This window comes from Salmo salar, chromosome ssa03 (assembly GCF_905237065.1).
Source record: "Salmo salar chromosome ssa03, Ssal_v3.1, whole genome shotgun sequence".
NCBI classification, from domain to species: Eukaryota; Metazoa; Chordata; class Actinopteri; order Salmoniformes; family Salmonidae; genus Salmo; species Salmo salar.
In genome coordinates, this window is record NC_059444.1 from 15,573,103 (window position 1) to 15,592,443 (window position 19,341).

General features: G+C 40.2%; 1 protein-coding gene across 1 annotated transcript in view; it reads left to right on the top strand.

The window, feature by feature from the left end:
• The first annotated feature begins 691 nt into the window (after window positions 1–691).
• LOC106599039 (solute carrier family 25 member 36-A) overlaps window positions 692–19,341 on the top strand; it is a 42,161-nt gene continuing 23,511 nt past the window's right edge. The window contains exons 1-3 of the mRNA XM_014190091.2: window positions 692–1,101; window positions 13,230–13,394; window positions 18,294–18,371. Of these exons, the coding sequence (XP_014045566.1) occupies window positions 1,061–1,101; window positions 13,230–13,394; window positions 18,294–18,371 (284 nt within the window). The 5' untranslated portion in view covers window positions 692–1,060. The remainder of the gene's footprint in view (window positions 1,102–13,229; window positions 13,395–18,293; window positions 18,372–19,341) is intronic.

Here is a 19,341-nt window from a genome sequence, read left to right on the forward strand (position 1 = left end):
GGCATTGACAATATCATTAACAACTAGCATGGTTGTTTTGGTAGTACTATGCCCAGGCCTAAACCCTGATTGGTTTATATTCAAAATCAATTATCAGATAAAAAGGAACGCAGTTGTACATTTACCAAGGATTCAAGAATCTTAACTAAACAAGGTAGTCTTGAAATGGGGCAATAATTGTCAAGATCAATTGTATCCCCACCCTTATGGAGTGGTAGCGCATATGCAGATTTCCATGCTTTTTGGAATACTTCCTGATAACAATGGTAAATAAAAAAATGTGGGATACTGAGCCAGCAATAAGGGGAGCTGCACACTTAAACAGACCAGGCTCCAAATGACCAGCCCCTGTGAATGTTTTTTGTCTGTCTAATGATAGCAAAGCATCCAGGACTTCTTTATCAGTGAATTTCCCGAAAAGAAAACTCCTGACCAGAATTTTCAGGATCATTCAATAGATTTTCTCAGTCAGATATGCCCACCAGCCATTACCTCATGACCAAAACTGTTTAAAAAAAAAAAAAAAAAGTTCATCAGTTACTTATTCCTGTAAGGACTAAACTGCGCTCTGTAGCTGATTGATCGCGGCGTGATCATGTGAAAGATGCGTGATCGGGCGGAGACAAAGTGACGTACTTACGCGAACTGGCCAATAGCCGGCTCTGTTTAGCAGCCTATTCTACAGTACATACTGTGACCTATCCTCCCTCGTTGCAGCGATGAACAGATAAGAGATTCGAGCGAGGGTGACTGTAGCAAATACCGATGGATAGAACTGAGAATACACAGATCATGTTAATTTAGAATTCCTCATGTTTTGTAGTTTTTAACGTCATAGGAATTCAAATCAAATCTGTCCGTTCAAAGAGGGGATTGTGCGAAACAGAAGGGTTTGTGTGACGTTAGATGACTAGCTAACGTTAGACAACTGTAATCAAATCAGTTTTACTGATTTTATAACCGACGTCGCTGATATTACGAAGTGCGCATATCGTCATCCAACCCCGTCTTCCTCATTGACGCAGTCCGAAGAGTGTGCTGGTTCGGAGAATGCTAAAGAATGAGTCAAAGGGATACCTTGGTTCATTTGTTTGCCGGAGGGTGAGTTATTTGTTAGGAATAATGTTAGCTAGTTAACATGACCTGACTGTCTTTTATAGAGTCAAAATAAGCTTCCATGGAGAAAACAATACATTTTTCCAGACGCGCGTGCATGTAACATTAGCAGCTGTCACTACCCGTGCCATCCTCACCAGCTAGTTAGCAAATTAACTCTGTCTGCAGCATCAAAATAGGCAACCACGGTTTAGCTAGGTAGCCAGGCGCTAGCCACTAGTTTATCACACATCGCATTATTAAATTCGACCGAAAACAGGTTGATATTAGCACACATCACACTCCACAGGGTTCGTGGTTTGCCTTACGACAGATGAGTATGCTCGTGAATGAAGTCCACGACAGTGACGCACGAGCCTTTGTTGTCCTCGAGCAGCCGTTATCGGAGTAGCTATATCGTCGAATATCATGATTACATTTCTTGACACATATCTTTTGTTTTGGCATACTCCGACAGGGCTTATAAAACACACCATTGAAAGATGGATAACATGTCTTGGCCTATGCAATGCATCCTCTATATCAACCACTATTCCCTGTATCAAGCACTAACTTAAAGCAATATCTACCTTATTTGCCTTCCAAGGTTTTCAATAGACTGGATAAAAAGGTCAGGTCAAAACACAGGTTTGGATTCAATATAGCTAGCTACATAAATCAATCAAATGTATTCATAAAGCCCTTCTTACATCAGCCAATGTCACAGAGTGCTATACAGAAACCCAGCCTAAAACCTCAAACAGCAAGCAATGCAGATATAGAAGCACAGTGGGTAGGAAAAACTCCCTAGAAAGGCAGGAACCTAGGAAAAAACCTAGAGAGGAACCAGGCTATGAGGGGTGGCCAGTCCTCTTCTGGCTGTACCGGGTGGAGATTATAACAGTACATGGCCAAGATGTTCAAAAGTTCATAGATGACCAGCAGTGTCACAGTGGTTGTAGAGGGTGCAACAGGTCAGCACCTGAGGAGTAAATGGCAGTTGGCTTTTCATAGCCGATCATTCATCTACAAGTAATGCAGATGTAGAAGCACGGTGGCTAGGAAAAACTCTGTAGAAAGGCAGGAACCTAGGAAAAGCAGGTGTGTTAGAGAGAGTCGAAAACAGCAGGTCCAGGACAAGGTAGCACGTTCGGTGAACAGGTCAGGTTTCCATAGCCGCAGGCAGAACACTTGAAACTGGAGCAGCAGCAGCAGGTAGACAGACGGGTGGACTGGGGACAGACGGGTGGACTGGGGACAGACGGGTGGACTGGGGACAGCAAGGAGTCATCATGCCAGGTAGTCCTCAGTCATGTATTTGACACTCACAGGATAGGCTTGATCTGCATATCAGTGGAAATATTGAGTGTTGACACGGGTCTCCCGGTGATAACTTCAAGTGTCAATGTACAGTAGCTAGCTTATTTTTCATTGTCATTGTAGGAAAAACACAAAAAGAAAGTCTGTTGCGACTTTGACCACACTACCTGAGTGTCTGTTTCCGTTCCTGTACTGTACATCATCGTCTGTGTCAATGTGATACTGAAGTCATGTTCTACCTTTGCTACATTGTAGACTTTCGCATTCAATACATCTTGTTGACAATGAGGACATTGGAAGGGTTGAAGGGAACCTGTCTGTAGCCTAGATTGCTGAATTGACTTGTTTTTTTTGTGTTGAATCAATGTCTGACTGCTCCAAGTAAATTGAGATTGTAGATTTTAATCAATAAGCTTAGTGTCATTGAAAAGCAACCTGTTGGCTATTGGCGCCATTCTCACAATTGGACAAGAATATGCCTACTTGTCATGGAAATGTAATTCTAGGTACGGTTTTGGCTCAAGTCTTAGGATAGCCTAACACTAGATTGGCATACAAAACAGGCTGTCTTTTTTTTTTCTTCTTTTTTTTACCTCAGAGAAAGGCTAGATTGATTCCATTGCAGTGCCAGCATATTTTCTTCCTTTTATCTTTTCCCCTTTCTTGTTTTCCATCAGCCTCTGGGCAAACTTAAAAAATGTCAACAAGTAAGGCCCATCTTGTCAAACCAGATGTTTTATTTTTTATTAATTGAGTTCTGAAAACGCAATGTTAGGGGCACAAATCGTGACAGTTACTTCAGCGAGAAGCCAATAATGATGGCTAAATCCCTTTGATGTTCCTCACAACAGGGCTCAAGGCCTGTGTGTCTTGTCTCCTCTCACTGTCTGTCGGTTGTACGCACGCATGCACGCAGCAGCAGCATCCTGGAACAGCCCCCTGAATCTGGGCCGAAGGTCGCTCTTGCCTGTATTTGGTTCAGTCTTTTGAAAGGCAGCAGCGGTAAACGGCCTCAAACCCAATACCCCCCTTAGCCCTCCCCCTCGTTTTCGGGTGTCCCTTGGTGGGGGAGTGACTCAAACGGAGCTACTAGATAATGGGACATCACTATGTCACTCGTGCACAGCAGAAGCCACCAAAGGATTCTTCTAGTGATGCACCGATGTGACATTTTTGCCCAATACAGATATTTTCCTTGACAAAAAAAACCCAATACCGATGTATTTACAATTTTAGCAGCCTTTTAAGCATTCTAGTACAGTTAAATAGTTAACACACATGGACGCAGCGGTCTAAGGCACTGCATCTCAGTGCAAGAGGTGTCACTACAGTCCCTGGTTTGAATCCAGGCTGTATCACATCCGGCCTTGATTGGGAGTCCCATAGTGCGGCGCACAATTGGCCCAGCGTTGTCCGGGCCGTCATTGTAGATAATAAAGGTTACACACACTGACCAAAAAGTTATTTTGTTGGTATTTACACATGTCCCCATTAGCAGTAAAACATAATCAAAACCTATTTCTTTCACTTACTTACTGTGCTGTTTCGTTGTTCATTTGTTCAGTTGTTTCATTCTCAACCAGGATTTCAATGGAACGCCGTTTGGGTCTTTGCGTGTCAAAAGATACACGTCAAATAACACATCTGTTTCAGTAGCTATAGTTAGCTAGCTAACTATATCGCTAGGTGGCATCTAAAATAACCCTAATTTATAAGACATTTCTTATTTGATTAATGGTGGTTGGACCCATCTATGACGCTAGCCACTATAAGGATTAGCCGCAATAGTGGACTTTGCGGTTAGCCTTCAAAATACAAGTATGGGATAATTATATTTATATTCATTTGCATTACTTTCAATAACATACTTTTATTTTGAAGGCAAACTGCAAAGTCCACTATTGTGCCTAATCGTTATTGTGGCTAGCTTCACAACACAACCCGGTGTGGTCGAGCCTCACTAGCCAGATGAAGCTAGCTGGCTGCTTATAATGTTAGCTTTGGCCAACAGGGTTAAGTAGCTGACTAGCAATTTATTTAAGTTCAATTTCAATAAGCGAACAACAAGTGGCAACCAAGCTAATACTTATTCACAAGGATTCCTAAATCATTGCTAAGAATAATGAAAATGACTGCAGTTTCTACTGGTTGTTGTTTTCAGGCTGGTTGTATTGGTGCTAGATAGGTACCAAACTAAAGCGAGCTACTCCATAAGTTTCAGTCGAAACAATTATGCATTATTAACAACGTGGTATTGTAAGCACATCGTTCGTGGCCGGTGTTTGCTTGTTTTGTATAGCTTTGACAGTGCTCCTGTATCTTTTTTGACACGCAAATACTCAGTTACTGTGCAACTCCGGTAGGGAAACATCTGAAAAATAGCGCACTTGGTAGTGTGTACCGCTGCTTGATCATCACCCACAACAGAGAACGGTTGATTGTCAAGGGCAATGAATTCTATTATCTTGACTTTAATGTATTTCGCCTTTTGAGTTGTCTTGCTGAAATTTTGTTACTCTTTCAAATGACTGCTCGATCCACATAGCAGACATTGTTGGCTAGTTTAGGAATGCTGTGTTGCACGTGTCAAGTTCCTTGCAGACAGGCCATGCATAGCCAATGTGATTAATGGGATATTTATTTTGATCAGGATATTTTCTACCTGCGGGCTGCAATGTTTTTATTTGTTGGCTTTATGTAGGCTATTTTTACATATTGGCAATAGAAGTTACTTTTAGATTTGTATAATTTTCATTTTAGATATAATTTTGATTTACCACATGACATTGATTTTGAGTGATGAAGACTTTTTATTATAAATTAAACTGTTCCACAAAAATGTGTGTATAAAAATCCTACCTGGCACACAGAAGGTTGGTGTAGCCTATCACTGGCAACTTCAGGTAGCAGGAGGAGAGTCGGGAACAGTTTGTATTTTTATTTATATATTTTTTAAATAAATTAAATCCTTTCTGGCCACACCATACCCAAACTGGCGGCACGCAAATTGATTTTGTCCCCCCATACCAAACGCGAGCAGGACACGCAGATTAAAATATCAAAACAAACTCTGAACCATTTATATTAATTTGGGGACAGGTCGAAAAGCTTGCAGTTGCTAGCTAATTTGTCCTGGGATATTGAGTTATTTTACCTGAAATGCACAAGGTCCTCTACTCCGACAATTAATCCACACACAAAACGGTCAACTGAATTGTTTCTTGTCATCTCTCCTCATTCCAGACTTTTTCTTCTTTGGACTTTATATGGCGATTGGCATCTAACTTTCATAGTTACCACGACGACTGACCGAACTCAGTTCATCTTTCAATCACCCACGTGGGTATAGCAAATGAGGAGATGGCATGTGGGTATTGTGGTGGATGAATCAGAATTAGTTGGGTAACATAGATAATTAAGATGTTTTATTTACATAATATGCTTATGTGAGAAACTTGTCATATGTGAATGTATTGTTAAACCATGTGAAGGGATGGTGTGATTAATGGGGAACCAATTATTTGTCCCCACAATGTCTGTGCGCAAGTCACCCCCCTCAGTGAGCTTGTCCAGGAGTGGAGTCAAGAGGGTTTACTTGAGATGAGAGTATCTAGAGTTGTCAATTGATTTATGCCATTGGATGAGCTAATGGTTCTGTTCTATACCGTACCAGGGAGAGACGGTTCCAGTTTGGGGTAGGAGGACCAGATACTGGTCTATACAATGAACACTGTTGATACAGCAGTTGCTGTCTGCTATGTTTTATATCTTTCATATAAAACTTAACCTTTGTTAACTGTTCCTAAGATCTGTTGTTGATCATGTACATTGAGAGGGGTGGATCTTGGGTATAAAAGATCTTTGTACTTTTGTGTAATCACTTTTTTTCAATGGTTCATTAGAGAGAGCGCATCATTGAAGGTCAAATACTTTTGCAAAAGCATCTTAATTATTAAAGATGTAGTTTTAAGTATAACTCTGACTTGTGTGTGTGAAGTTTGTAACTCTCCTCATTTGGTAATGCAGAAATTAGCCACCACAGTATCTGCTTCTATAAACCAATGAGGAGATGGGCGAGGCAGGACTTGCACTGCGTTCAGTTCTATTTATGACACTAACCTCTATTTTAGCGCAACGCAGACACCTGTTGGTGCAAGTGAGCAGTGTGGGTGCAATAATTGAATAACGTATGTTTAAATGTATTTTCTGACGTGAGCGGTGTGGTCAGCATGTTAGGCTATACTGATCTCGGGCGCCCTCTTTAGTAATTTGTCTTCATTTTTAATCGCAGTGCTTAAAGCAACAGACAAGCTCAGTAGCCTACATTTAGTTGATTTTATGCAGCGTTTCTCTATATGGAAAAATACGCTTTTTAAAATGTTGACCAATCGATTAGACAGTAAAAAAAAAAAATGTATGCATTGTTTTTGACCCTGTTTCACACTGGATATTTTGGCACAATTTTTCTGGGGATAGTGCCGAAAAGGCAGTGCTAACTAGAGGTCGACCGATTATGATTTTTCAATGCCGATACCGATTATTGGAGGACCAAAAAAAGCTGATACCTATTAATCTGCCTTTTTTTATTTTTTTCAAATTGAATTTTTTCCAATTTTAATTTGTAATATTGACAATTACAACAATACTGAATGAACACTTATTTTAACTTAATATGATACATCAATAAAATCAATTTGGCCTCAAATAAATAATGAAACATGTTCAATTTGGTTTAACCTCTCTGGGCTAGGCGGGACGAATTCGTCCCACCTACGCAACAGCCATTCTAATCCAGTGGCGCGATTTTCAAATACCTTTACTCCTATTACTTCAATTTCTCAAACATATGACTATTTTACAGCTATTTAAAGACAAGACTCTCGTTAATCTAACCACACTGTCCGATTTCAAAAAGGCTTTACAACGAAAGCAAAACATTAGATTATGTCAGCAGAGTACCAAGCCAGAAATAATCAGACACCCATTTTTCAAGCTAGCATATAATGTCACAAAAACCCAGAAGACAGCTAAATGCAGCACTAACCTTTGATGATCTTCATCAGATGACAACCCTAGGACATTATGTTATACAATACATGCATGTTTTGTTCAATCAAGTTCATATTTATATCAAAAAACAGCTTTTTACATTAGCATGTGACGTTCAGAACTAGCATACCCCCCGCAAACTTCCGGGGAATTTACTAACAATTTACTAAATTACTCATGATAAACGTTCACAAAAAGCATAACAATTATTTTAAGAATTATAGATCCAGAACTCCTCTATGCACTCGATATGTCCGATTTTAAAATAGCTTTTTGGTGAAAGCACATTTTGCAATATTCTAAGTACATAGCCCAGCCATCACGTGCTAGCTATTTAGACACCCGGCAAGTTTAGCCTTCACCAAAATCAGATTTACTATAACAAAAATGTTATTACCTTTGTTGTCTTCGTCAGAATGCACTCCCAGGACTTCTACTTCAATAACAAATGTTGGTTTGGTCCCAAATAATCCATCGTTATAGCCAAATAGCGGCGTTTTGTTCGTGCGTTCCAGAAACTATCCGAAATGGTAAATCAGGGTCGCGCGAATGGCGCAATTCGTGACCAAAAAATTCTAAATATTCCATTACTGTACTTCGAAGCATGTCAACCGCTTCCCACGGGCTGGAATGATGACATTCAGGTTTTTCCCGGGCTCTGAGAGCCTATTGGAGCCGTGGGAAGTGTCACGTTACCGCAGAGATCCTAAGTTTTTGAAAGAGATGTCAAAGAAAGACCATAAATGGTCAGACAGGCCACTTCCTGTAAAGGAATCTTTCAGGTTTTGACCTGCCATTTGAGTTCTGTTATACTGACAGACACCATTCAAACAGTTTTAGAAACTTTGGAGTGTTTTCTATCCAAAGCCAATAATTATATGCATATTCTAGTTACTGGGCAGGAGTAGTAACCAGATTAAATCGGGTACGTTTTTTATCCAGCCGTGTCAATACTGCCCCCTACCCTCAACAGGTTAAATAATGCAAAAACAAAGTGTTGGAGAAGAAAGTAAAAGTGCAATATGTGCCATGTAAGAAAGCTAACGTTTAAGTTCCTTGCTCAGAACATGAGAACCATATGAAAGCTGGTGGTTCGATATTCCCAGTTAAGAAGTTTTAGGTTGTAGTTATTATAGGAATTATGACGCGTCGACTATTTCTCTCTCTACCATTTGTATTTCATATACCTTTGACTATTGGATGTTCTAATAGGCACTTTAGTATTGTCAGCCTAATCTCAGGAGTTGATAGGCTTGAAGTCATAAACAGCATGTGAATCAAGCATTGCTAAGAGCTGCTGGCAAACGCAGTAAAGTTTGAATGAATGCTTACAAGCCTGCTGCGCCTACCACCGCTCAGTCAGACTGCTCTATCAAATATCAAATCATAGACTTAATTATAATATAATAAACACAGAAATACGAGCCTTTGGTCATTATGTTCAAATCCGGAAACTATCATTTCAAAAACAAAACGCTTATTCTTTCAGTGAAGTACGGAACTGTTCCATGTTTTATAGAACGGGTGGCAACCCTAAGTCTAAATATTTTTGTTACTTTGCACAACCTTCAATGTTATGTCATAATTATGTAATACTTTCTGGCAAATTAGTTCGCAACGAGCCAGGCGGCCCAAACTGCTGCATATACCCGGACTCTGCGTGCAATGGACGCAAGAGAAGTGACACAATTTCCCTAGTTAATATTGCCTGCAAACATGAATTTCTTAAGTAAATATGCAGGTTTAAAAAAATATACTTCTGTGTATTGATTTTAAGAAAGGCATTGATGTTTATGGTTAGGTACATTTGTGCAATGATTGTGCTTTTTTTCATGAATGCGCTTTTGCTAAATCATCCCCCGTTTGGCGAAGTAGGCCGTGATTCGATGATAAATTAACCTGTTAGGGCTAGGGGGCAGTATTGACACGGCTGGATAAAAAACATACCCGATTTAATCTGGTTACCACTCCTACCCAGTAACTAGAATATGCATATACTTATTACATATGGATAGAAAACACCCTAAATTTTCTAAAACTGTTTGAATGGTGTCTGTGAGTATAACAGAACTCAAATGGCAGGTCAAAACCTGAGAGATTCCTTTACAGGAAGTGGCCTGTCTGACCATTTCTTGAACTTCTTTTCCATCTCTATCATTTACTAAGGATCTCTGCTCTAACGTGACACTTCCCATGTCGTCCATAGGCGCTCAGAGCCCGGGAAAAAACAGAATGTCGTCATTCCAGCCCCAGGCTGAAACACATTATCGCCTTTCTCAAGTGGCCGATCAAGGGACACTGGGCTTATGCGCGTGACCCCGACCGCCCCCGCCTTTGGGATTTTTTTCCTCTGTTTGCCGAAAAGGAGATTCCCTGTCAGAATATTATCGCTTTTCTACGAGAAAAATGTCGTAAAAATTGATTTTAAACAGCGGTTGACATGCTTCGAAGTACGGTAATGGAATATTTAGAATTTTATTGTCACGAATTGCGCCATGCGCGCGACACTTCTTTACTATTTCGGATAGTGTCTGGAACGCATCGAACAAAAACGCCGCTATTCGGATATAACGATGGATTATTTTGGACCAAACCAACATTTGTTATTGAAGTAGCAGTCCTGGGTGTGCATTCTGACGAAGACAACAAAAGGTAATCAAACTTTTATAATAGTAAATATGATTATGGTGAGTGCTAAACTTGCCGGGTGTCTAAATAGCGAGCCCGTGATGCCTGGGCTATGTACTTAGAATATTGCAAAATGTGCTTTCACCAAAAAGCTATTTTAAAATCGGACATATCGAGTGCATAGAGGAGGTCTGTATCTATAATTCTTAAAATAATTGTTATGCTTTTTGTGAACGTTTATCGTGAGTAATTTAGTAAAATGTTAGCGAATTCCCCGGAAGTTTGCGGGGGTATGCTAGTTCTGAACGTCACATGCTAATGTAAAAAGCTGGTTTTTGATATAAATATGAACTTGATTGAACAAAACATGCATGTATTGTATAACATAATGTCCTAGGGTTGTCATCTGATGAAGATCATCAAAGGTGAGTGCTGCATTTAGCTGTCTTCTGGGTTTTGGTGACATTATATGCTGGCTTGAAAAATGGGTGTCTGATTATTTCTGGCTTGGTACTCTGCTGACATAATCTAATGTTTTGCTTTCGTTGTAAAGCCTTTTTGAAATCGGACAGTGTGGTTAGATTAACGAGAGTCTTGTCTTTAAATGGCTGTAAAATAGTCATATGTTTGAGAAATTGAAGTAATAGGATTTTTAAGGTTTTGAAAATCGCGCCACAGGCTGGCAGTGGCTGTTACGTAGGTGGGACGCAAGCGTCCCACCTAGCCCATAGAGGTTAACAGGCACCGCATTGATTATGTACAACGCAGGACAAGCTAGTTAACCTAGTAATATCATCAACCCTGTGTAGTTAACTAGTGATCGTGAAGGTTGATTTTGTTTTTTAAAAGATAAGTTTAATGGTAGCTAGCATCTTACCTTGGCTCCTTGCTGCACTTGCGTAACAAGTGGTCAGCCTGCCACGCAGTTTCCTCATGGAATGCAATATAATCAGCATCCAAAAATGCCGATTACCGATTATTATTTTTAATGAAAAATTTAAATCGTCCCTAATTAATCGGCAATGCAGATTAATCGGTCGACCTCTAATTTAAATGTCTTGGAATGGCTTAGTCAAAGACCAGACCTCAGTCCAATTGAGAATCTGTGGTATGACTTAGATTGCTATACATCAGGGGAACCCATCCAACTTGAAGGAGCTGGAACAGTTTTGCCCTGAAGAATGAGCAAAAATCCCAGTGGCTAGATGTGCCAAGCTTATAGCGGCATACCCCAAGAGACTTGCAGCTGTAATTGCTGCAAAAGGTGTCTCTACAAAGTATTGACTTTGGGGGGTGAATAGTTATGCACGCCCAAGTTTTCATATTTTTTTTTCTTATTTCTTGTTAGTAACGTAACAAAATGTGGAAAAAGTGAAGGTCTGAATATTTTCCCGAATGCACTGCATCTACTTCCCCAGAGTCAGATGAACTCGTGGATACTATTTGTATGTCTCTGTGTCCAGTATGAAGGAATTTAGAGGTAGTTTCACAAGCCAATGCTATCTAGCGTTACCCATAGACTTTCAACCATTGGGCTATCTACTAGCATGCTAGCTTCTGTGATATCTGAGAAAATCGGTGTTACATTTCCTCAGTTTTACTTTCATGCCGGGTCTCCCCTACTTATTTGCATTGTAATTTATTTGTTTAATTTCATACTTATTTGATCTATTTGGTAGCCTATTCAAATCAGGATTATACTTGTTATAGCCGTATTATTTTGCATGCCTATTCGATAGTCAACAAAGCGCAAGTTTGATAGGCCTGTTCGTTTTATATAACAAATAATTTGTTTTATGTGATTGTTTGCTTTGAAATAAATGCACTGTTCATAATGGCTATTCAAAATAAATTTGTTTGTGACAACTCTGACACATTTATTTTTTGTTCCCCTTTATCAAAGGCACTGCTGTGGGAGCTTATGTAGGCTAATGCCAAGTGTGCAATTCAAGGATATGAATAAACACTTTGACCAATAAAATAAATGTTAGGTGATAAGTTTAATTTACACAGGTAACGTTTACTGCAACGTTAATTGACCGTAGCCTAGTATAGGCCAATATTATTGGCTGTTTGGTTTGCAAGGAGGGATTTTCCGGCGGCACACTTAGTTTTTTCCTAAAGCTTTGGTCAGGTGGACGGCAGAAACTAACAATTTGATTATTCTCTTGCAAAAATGTTCTCCCATTACCATACCATGTTTTTATTTAGGCTATTCACAAACAACTTATGTTTTTCTGAGGACTCGGTTACTCGCCTCCTAGATTAATTGTACTCTTGCATTATGTTAATAACAGGCTTCCTACCTACGACATGTTTATTGAAATGGGCTATGGGAATAGGTAGGTGATTTGGCATGTCACCCAGCTGTGCGCTGCCCGACTCCGGCGGTGCCAGTCAAGTTCAAATAGGCTAAACTATCGTCTGTCACAACGATGACTGGCAAACATGGTTGATTTCCAATTGTACCATTTTATCACCCAGTTATTGATTTCGTTATTTATGTATGTATGTATGTATGTATGTATACACATACATACATGTGTATATGTATGTATGTACACACGTATGTATGTGTGTGTATATATGTATGTATATATGTATGTATATATGTATGTATATATATATGTATGTATATATGTATGTATATATATATGTATGTATATATGTATGTATGTGTATGTGTATATGTATGTATATATGTATGTCTATGTATGTATATATATATATATATATGTGTGTGTGTATATATATGTGTGTGTATATATATATGTATATGTATATGTGTGTGTATATATATGTATATATATATTATATATATGTGTGTGTGTGTGTGTGTGTGTATATATATAATGCATACATGCATACATGCATACATGCATACATGCATACATACAAGTAATTAAGACAAAAAAAACAAGATTCAGTGTTGTGGTAATGAGAATTTTTGTGTTGGAAATTGTGGTAGAAAGCATAGTATCTGGTCAATAAACATAATTATGAAATAGATAAATACAGATCCTAATCTTAGTGATCTGAGAGCAATTATGGGGTTTCTTGTTTTTGTAATACAAATAAACACCCTTTTGTGTACTGCTTGTCTTCCTCTCATCCTCTCTTTCACTCACCCCATCTAGGTGTGGGGGAACAGTGGGTGCTATTCTGACTTGTCCACTGGAAGTGGTAAAGACCAGACTACAGTCCTCTCATGTCACCTTCTACATCTCTGAGGTGCAGCTCAGCACCGTCAACGGGGCCAGTGTGGCCCGCATGGCCCCCCCGGGACCCCTCCACTGCCTCAAGTAAGTTCACTAACACACAGGGGTCACAGAGAATAGCCTACACATTCCATTGTTTGGACAGGGTTTGTTGGGTCACCGTTTCAGGAAGACTAGAAGTTTCTCGCCACGTTTCACTCAAGGCCACCTACAGTATCTCACATGCCCTTTTGACACTATTAGTTAACGCCCAATGACTCAAAGATGAGTTACTGTAGACGAGTGTTGTCAGTTAAACGTCTTGACTTTTCCTTTTTAATGGTCATGAAGCGGTCGTCTTTTTATTGTCCTCTAAGGTTAAAGTTGACTCTTCCACCCCCCCCAAAAAAAGGCAACGGCAGTTTGTCATAGCTAAAGCAAGACTTTCATAATAGACTAAGGTCTGGGAATCTTGCTTTGCATTTCAGCATTTTGATTGCATCAATATGGGTCTCCCACACATATTGAACCACATAGCGGGGTTCTATAATCTCAGATTGGGGATGTAGCCTAGCATTCATCATTGCTGATAAGGCAGAAATATCTCTTATCATATTGGACAAGTATAAGTTGTTCTATAGCATACTTAAATCTGCATCACTCACTTGTAAAAATGGAATGAGAACAGGGCTTACTGTGGTTCTGTTTTGGTTTGCTGTTGAACTGCCCACGTAAGTATCGTAGAGGACAACTTTCCCCTTTGCCTTAGTTTTTTTAAACATTTAGTCTATTCCACTGCACTGTGACTATTCCAACTCTCCTTCCTATCCTCCATATTGCTAAGGGAAAACATTAACCCCTTAATCTTCTCCTTTCGTATTGCTCTGTAAAAGCTCTCTGCTGACCGGACTAGAATATTGGCTGAAATACATAGAGCAGAGAGGACAAGGAAGTAGACACGTTGTTCTTTGCAGCTGTTATTGTAATGTGGACAGTGGCATAGTAAATGAATGTCCCTCATACCAACAGCTCTTTAGATGCCCTCACCTTAAACATTTTCCACACCACAGGGCCAGGAGGCACAACCAGTTTCATAACTGGTGTAGTAAAGGGAGCATAAAGCTAGGGCTGGCACAGTCATCATGTAACCAACGATTATGGACAAAGACCGTCATGACATTTAAAATACCTGTTTTAATACAAAACAATATATATTTTCAAGTTGACAAACTACCCAAAAGCAGTAAAGTAAAAGTAAGCCTGGTTCACATCTAATAGCTGATGTTTATTTTTTTAATAAGGCAAGAGGAGACATGACTATCCAGTTTTAGAATTTTGTTTTGTGGAACAAACAGCTGACTGAAGACGGCCAGACATGTGGTCGACTCTGTTTCCGTGGTAACATGGACTCTTTCAGAAATTGTTGCTTCTTGTTTTAGCAAGGTGTTGTAGCAAGTGTGTGTGTGTGTGTGTGTGTGCGCACACGGTGAGGGTAAAGCTGTTGCGTAGTTTTGTTAGAAAAATAGTTGGACAGATGACCACCAAATGAAGTTTCGTCCACTGCCCAATCAACTGACATAGGGTATTGTATATGGGGTATTGTGTGTAGGTTGAGGATAAAAAAAAAAAAAAAAAAATCATTTTATAATAAGGCTGCAAAGTAACAAAATGTGGAAAAAGTGAAGGGCGGAATACTTTCTGATGCACTATATCATGAAATGCATGCACCCAATGGCTTACCAAGAACAGGGCCCAATCTGACAGAAGAATATCTTCAAGCCATCCCCTCTACTAGCTGTCAGTTTAGCTAAACAGTAAACACAAAACACCTCCCCCCTCCTGCAGCACATACAGTCTGGAGCGAAGGAGAGGAGAAAATATGCATATCTTTGGGCTATTTGGACGATTTTTATAATGATGACCGTGGTCATTTGGCTGACAAATAACCGTAATCCAAAATTCCTTGACTCACAGCCCTACATACAGTTTGAGGGGTAATACCAAATACATTTGGCCATAGACCTTGTGGTTGTATGGGCATATAACTTTCTTCACAAGGTCTCTTCAACAAATCTTGACCATCCAACCCAACATACTCTTTTTAGACATAATTAGGTGTCTCAAATGCCCCCTTTTCAGTTAATATATTAACCTTGAATTCAAGTAGCTATGTACAGTTGAAGTTGGACGTTTACATACATTTAAAATCAGTTTTACACAATTACTGACATTTAATCCTAGTAAAAATTCCCTGTCTTAGGTCAGTTAGGATCACCACTATTTTAAGAATGTGAAATGTCAGAATAATAGTAGAGAATTATTTCTCATCTCATTCCCAGGGTTCAGAAGTTTACATACATACACTCAATTAGTATTTGGTGGCATTGCCTTTGAATTGTTTAACTTGGGTCAAATGTTTCAGGTAGCCTTCCACAAGCTTCCCACAATAAGTTGGGTGAATTTTGGCCCATTCCTCCTGACAGAGCTGGTGTAACTGAGTCAGGTTTGTAGGCCTCCTTGCTCGCACACGCCTTTTCAATTCTGCCTGAGGGCAGGGCTTTGTGATGGCCACTCCAATCAATACCTTGACTTTGTTGTCCTTAAGCCATTTTGTCACAACTTTGGACGTATGCTTTGGGTCATTGTCCATTTGGAAGACCCATTTGCGACCAAGCTTTAACTTCCTGACTGATGTCTTGAGATGTTGCTTCTTCAATATATCCACATAATTTTACTTCCTCATGATGCCATCTATTTTGTGAAGTGCACCAGTCCCTCCTACAGCAAAGCACCCCCACAACATGATGCTGCCACCCCCGTGCTTCACGGTTGGGATGGTGTTCTTCGACTTCTAAGCCTCCCCCTTTTTCCTCCAAACATAACGATGGTCATTATGGCCAAACAGTTCTATTTTTGTTTCATCAGACCTGAGAACATTTCTCCAAAAGGTACGATCTTTGTCCCCATGTGCAGTTGCAAACCGTAGTCTGGCTTTTTTTATGTCGGTTTTGAAGCAGTGGCTTCTTCCTTGCTGAGCGGCCTATCAGGTTATGCCGATATAGGACTCGTTTTACTGTGGATATAGATACTTTGTACCTGTCTTCTCAAGGTCCTTTGCTGTTGTTCTGGGATTGATTTGCACTTTTCGCACCAAAGTACGTTCATCTCTAGGAGACAGAACGCGTCTCCTTCCTGAGCGGTATGACGGCTGCGTGGTCCCATGGTGTTTATACTTGCGTACTGTTATTTGTACAGATGAACGTGGTACCTTCAGGCATTTGGAAATTTCTCCCAAGGATGAACCAGACTTGTGGAGGTCTATAATTATTTTTGCTGAGGTCTTGGCTGGTTTCTTTTGATTTTCCCATGATGTCAAGCAAAGAGGCACTGAGTTTGAAGGTAGGCCTTGAAATACATCCACAGGTACAATTAACTCAAATGATGTCAATTAGCCTATCAGAAGCTTCTAAAGCCATGACATCATTTTCTAGAATTTTCCAAGCTGTTTAAAAGCACAGTCAACTTAGTGTATGTAAACTTCTGACCCACTGGAATTGTGAAATAATCTGTTAACAATTGTTGGAAAAATTACTTGTCATGCACAAAGTACATGTCCTAACCGACTTGCCAGAACTGTAGTTTGTTAACAGGAAATTTGTGGAGTCATTTGAAAAACGAGTTTTAATGACTCCAACCTAAGTGTATATAAACTTCCGACTTCAACTGTATCATCGAATGCCTCATCACCATAAAAGCCAGTTCATTGATTAGATACAAAGATTTCCCTTCCAGTGAAATATCGATGAAGCCCCTTTTTTTTTTTCTTTTACTTAATTTTTTTTTAAAGATAGCTTAAGTCAGGTTTTGGCTGAAGGCTTCGTTCTGTTGCAGTGTTCTTGGGCCTGCTTTTCCCCCCTTTTCGCCATCAGTCAACCACCATGCTTCTGCACTGGAAGCACTAACTGAAACCCAACACCACCACTAAGCAGCACAGGGAGAAGAAAACAACTTGCACAACAACTTGCACAAGTGGGTCACCACCGACCGCAGCGTAGGCCAAATCACATTTAGAACAAAGTAGCTCAGTATGAGCAGTCCTGACTGCGTAGTAGACTGAATTCGCAGTTGAGTCTAGAGGCCTTAATCCTTGAATTGAAGCTTAGCTTTCAGTCACTGCTTTGTAAATCTCCATGAATTAGGTTAATGGTGGAATAACCTTGGGTGACACTAAACAGCATGAAGCCCATCAGCCATTACCATGTTATGTAGAGCAGCTCATTGCGTTGCTGACCTTTTTTATAATTCACATTTACATTTTAGTTATTTAGCAGACGCTCTTATCCAGAGTGACTTACAGCAGCAATAAAGGTTAAGTGCCTTGCTCAAAGACACAATGACAGGTTTTCACCTAGTCTACTCAGGGATTTGAACCAGGGACTGTTCGGTTTCTGGCCCAATGTTCTTAATCGCTAGGCTACCAGCCGCCCTAATAACGTCTTGTCTCCATTCGAGGCCTGCTGTCTTACCTGGGGATAACTGGTCGGGAGGCCACCTAACCCTAGCTGACTGAGCCAGATCGTTGTATGTGAATAGACACTGGCTGGAAAGCGGTTTTAACCAAACAGCATTCAGGATTAGAACAACACACTGTGTAAAATAAAAAATGACACATGACTCGTCACATACACAAATACTGAAATGCATCATCTAATGTAATGCATCATCAGCTAGCTATATTGATCTGTTTTGACACATTTGGTTCCTTTCATCCGTCTTGCAAAAACACAGTGTCAGGAAATGTACCATAAATGCATCTGTTTATTACTGTATTAGTCGCCAATGGACAATTTTAGGCAACGGCCGATGTACTATGGTCTTGGCAGACTGATTATCCACATTGGCACTAGCCCACTATCTTGAAAGCCATCTTTTTCTTATGTTTCAGCATATCAATAATCAACACTTTGCGCTATGCTAGCTATTCATACACCTCTCCCTCTACAGGTTGATACTGGAGAAGGAGGGACCACGCTCGCTGTTCAGAGGCCTTGGGCCCAACCTGGTGGGTGTGGCTCCTTCCAGGTATGACCTCACTTCCTGTGTAATAATTCATCCTGTTGTGGCTTCTGCTAGCATTTTCTTGTCTTTCTGTGTAGGCTACTTTATATAGTTTTTTTTTTTTTCTGGCTTCAGATGTAAAGGGGTGTGGCTAGGAAACCTAGATTTATTTTGTATTTGGTTTTCCATTATTTGACCTTGGTGATGGCAATTCCTTTTTGTAACCACGTCGGACAACGACACAATTACCACAATTTTACATAATCTTCTTCCAGGTAACCCCCCCCCCCCCCCAAAATGAATTTCTGCAGTTTAATTGCCAGTAAAATTCCACTCCCTCCCTGTCCTCATCTTCCATCCATCTCCACAGGGGCATTATTCACACTCCTAGTGGTAGAACCCAGACTGAAATGACTGTTCTGAGTGTTAGCCCTATTACGTAACAGCAGCCTCCTGGTCCAGTCTGTTAATCACAGTCACTGTGGGCAGAGTAGCGGCTGTCCACTGGGTCACGGATAGAAGGGATACAGCTTTTGTCAAATTAACGACAGATTTGACTTTGCGTTGCAGGTTAGGATAATTAGGTTAAGGTTAGGAAAAGGGTTAGGGTTAGCTAAAATGCAAAAAATGCTCTTTGTCAATGTTTATTTTCTTTGAGTATCTGAATTTCTCTTTCCTTCTCTGTATGTAGATCATCTCTCTCGTCCTGCTAGTCTGGCCCTCTGTGGCGCGTTAAATGCCCTTGACGGTCTTCCCTGTTTCCGGCTGTGTGTGTGTGTGGTCTTCTGTGACAGGGTTTTCTGTTAGGAAAAGGTGAAGCCGAACAACGTGCCTGGAAAGATTTAAATTTACCAGCCATTTGAGAAATGTACCGGACCCGTCTGCATAACCCATTAGGGCATCCACCCACGGTGCTCAGAATGACAGACATCACATTTACATTGTGGTAATGCATCTGAACAGAACATGCAACTACTGTAGTGAAGCAGACAAT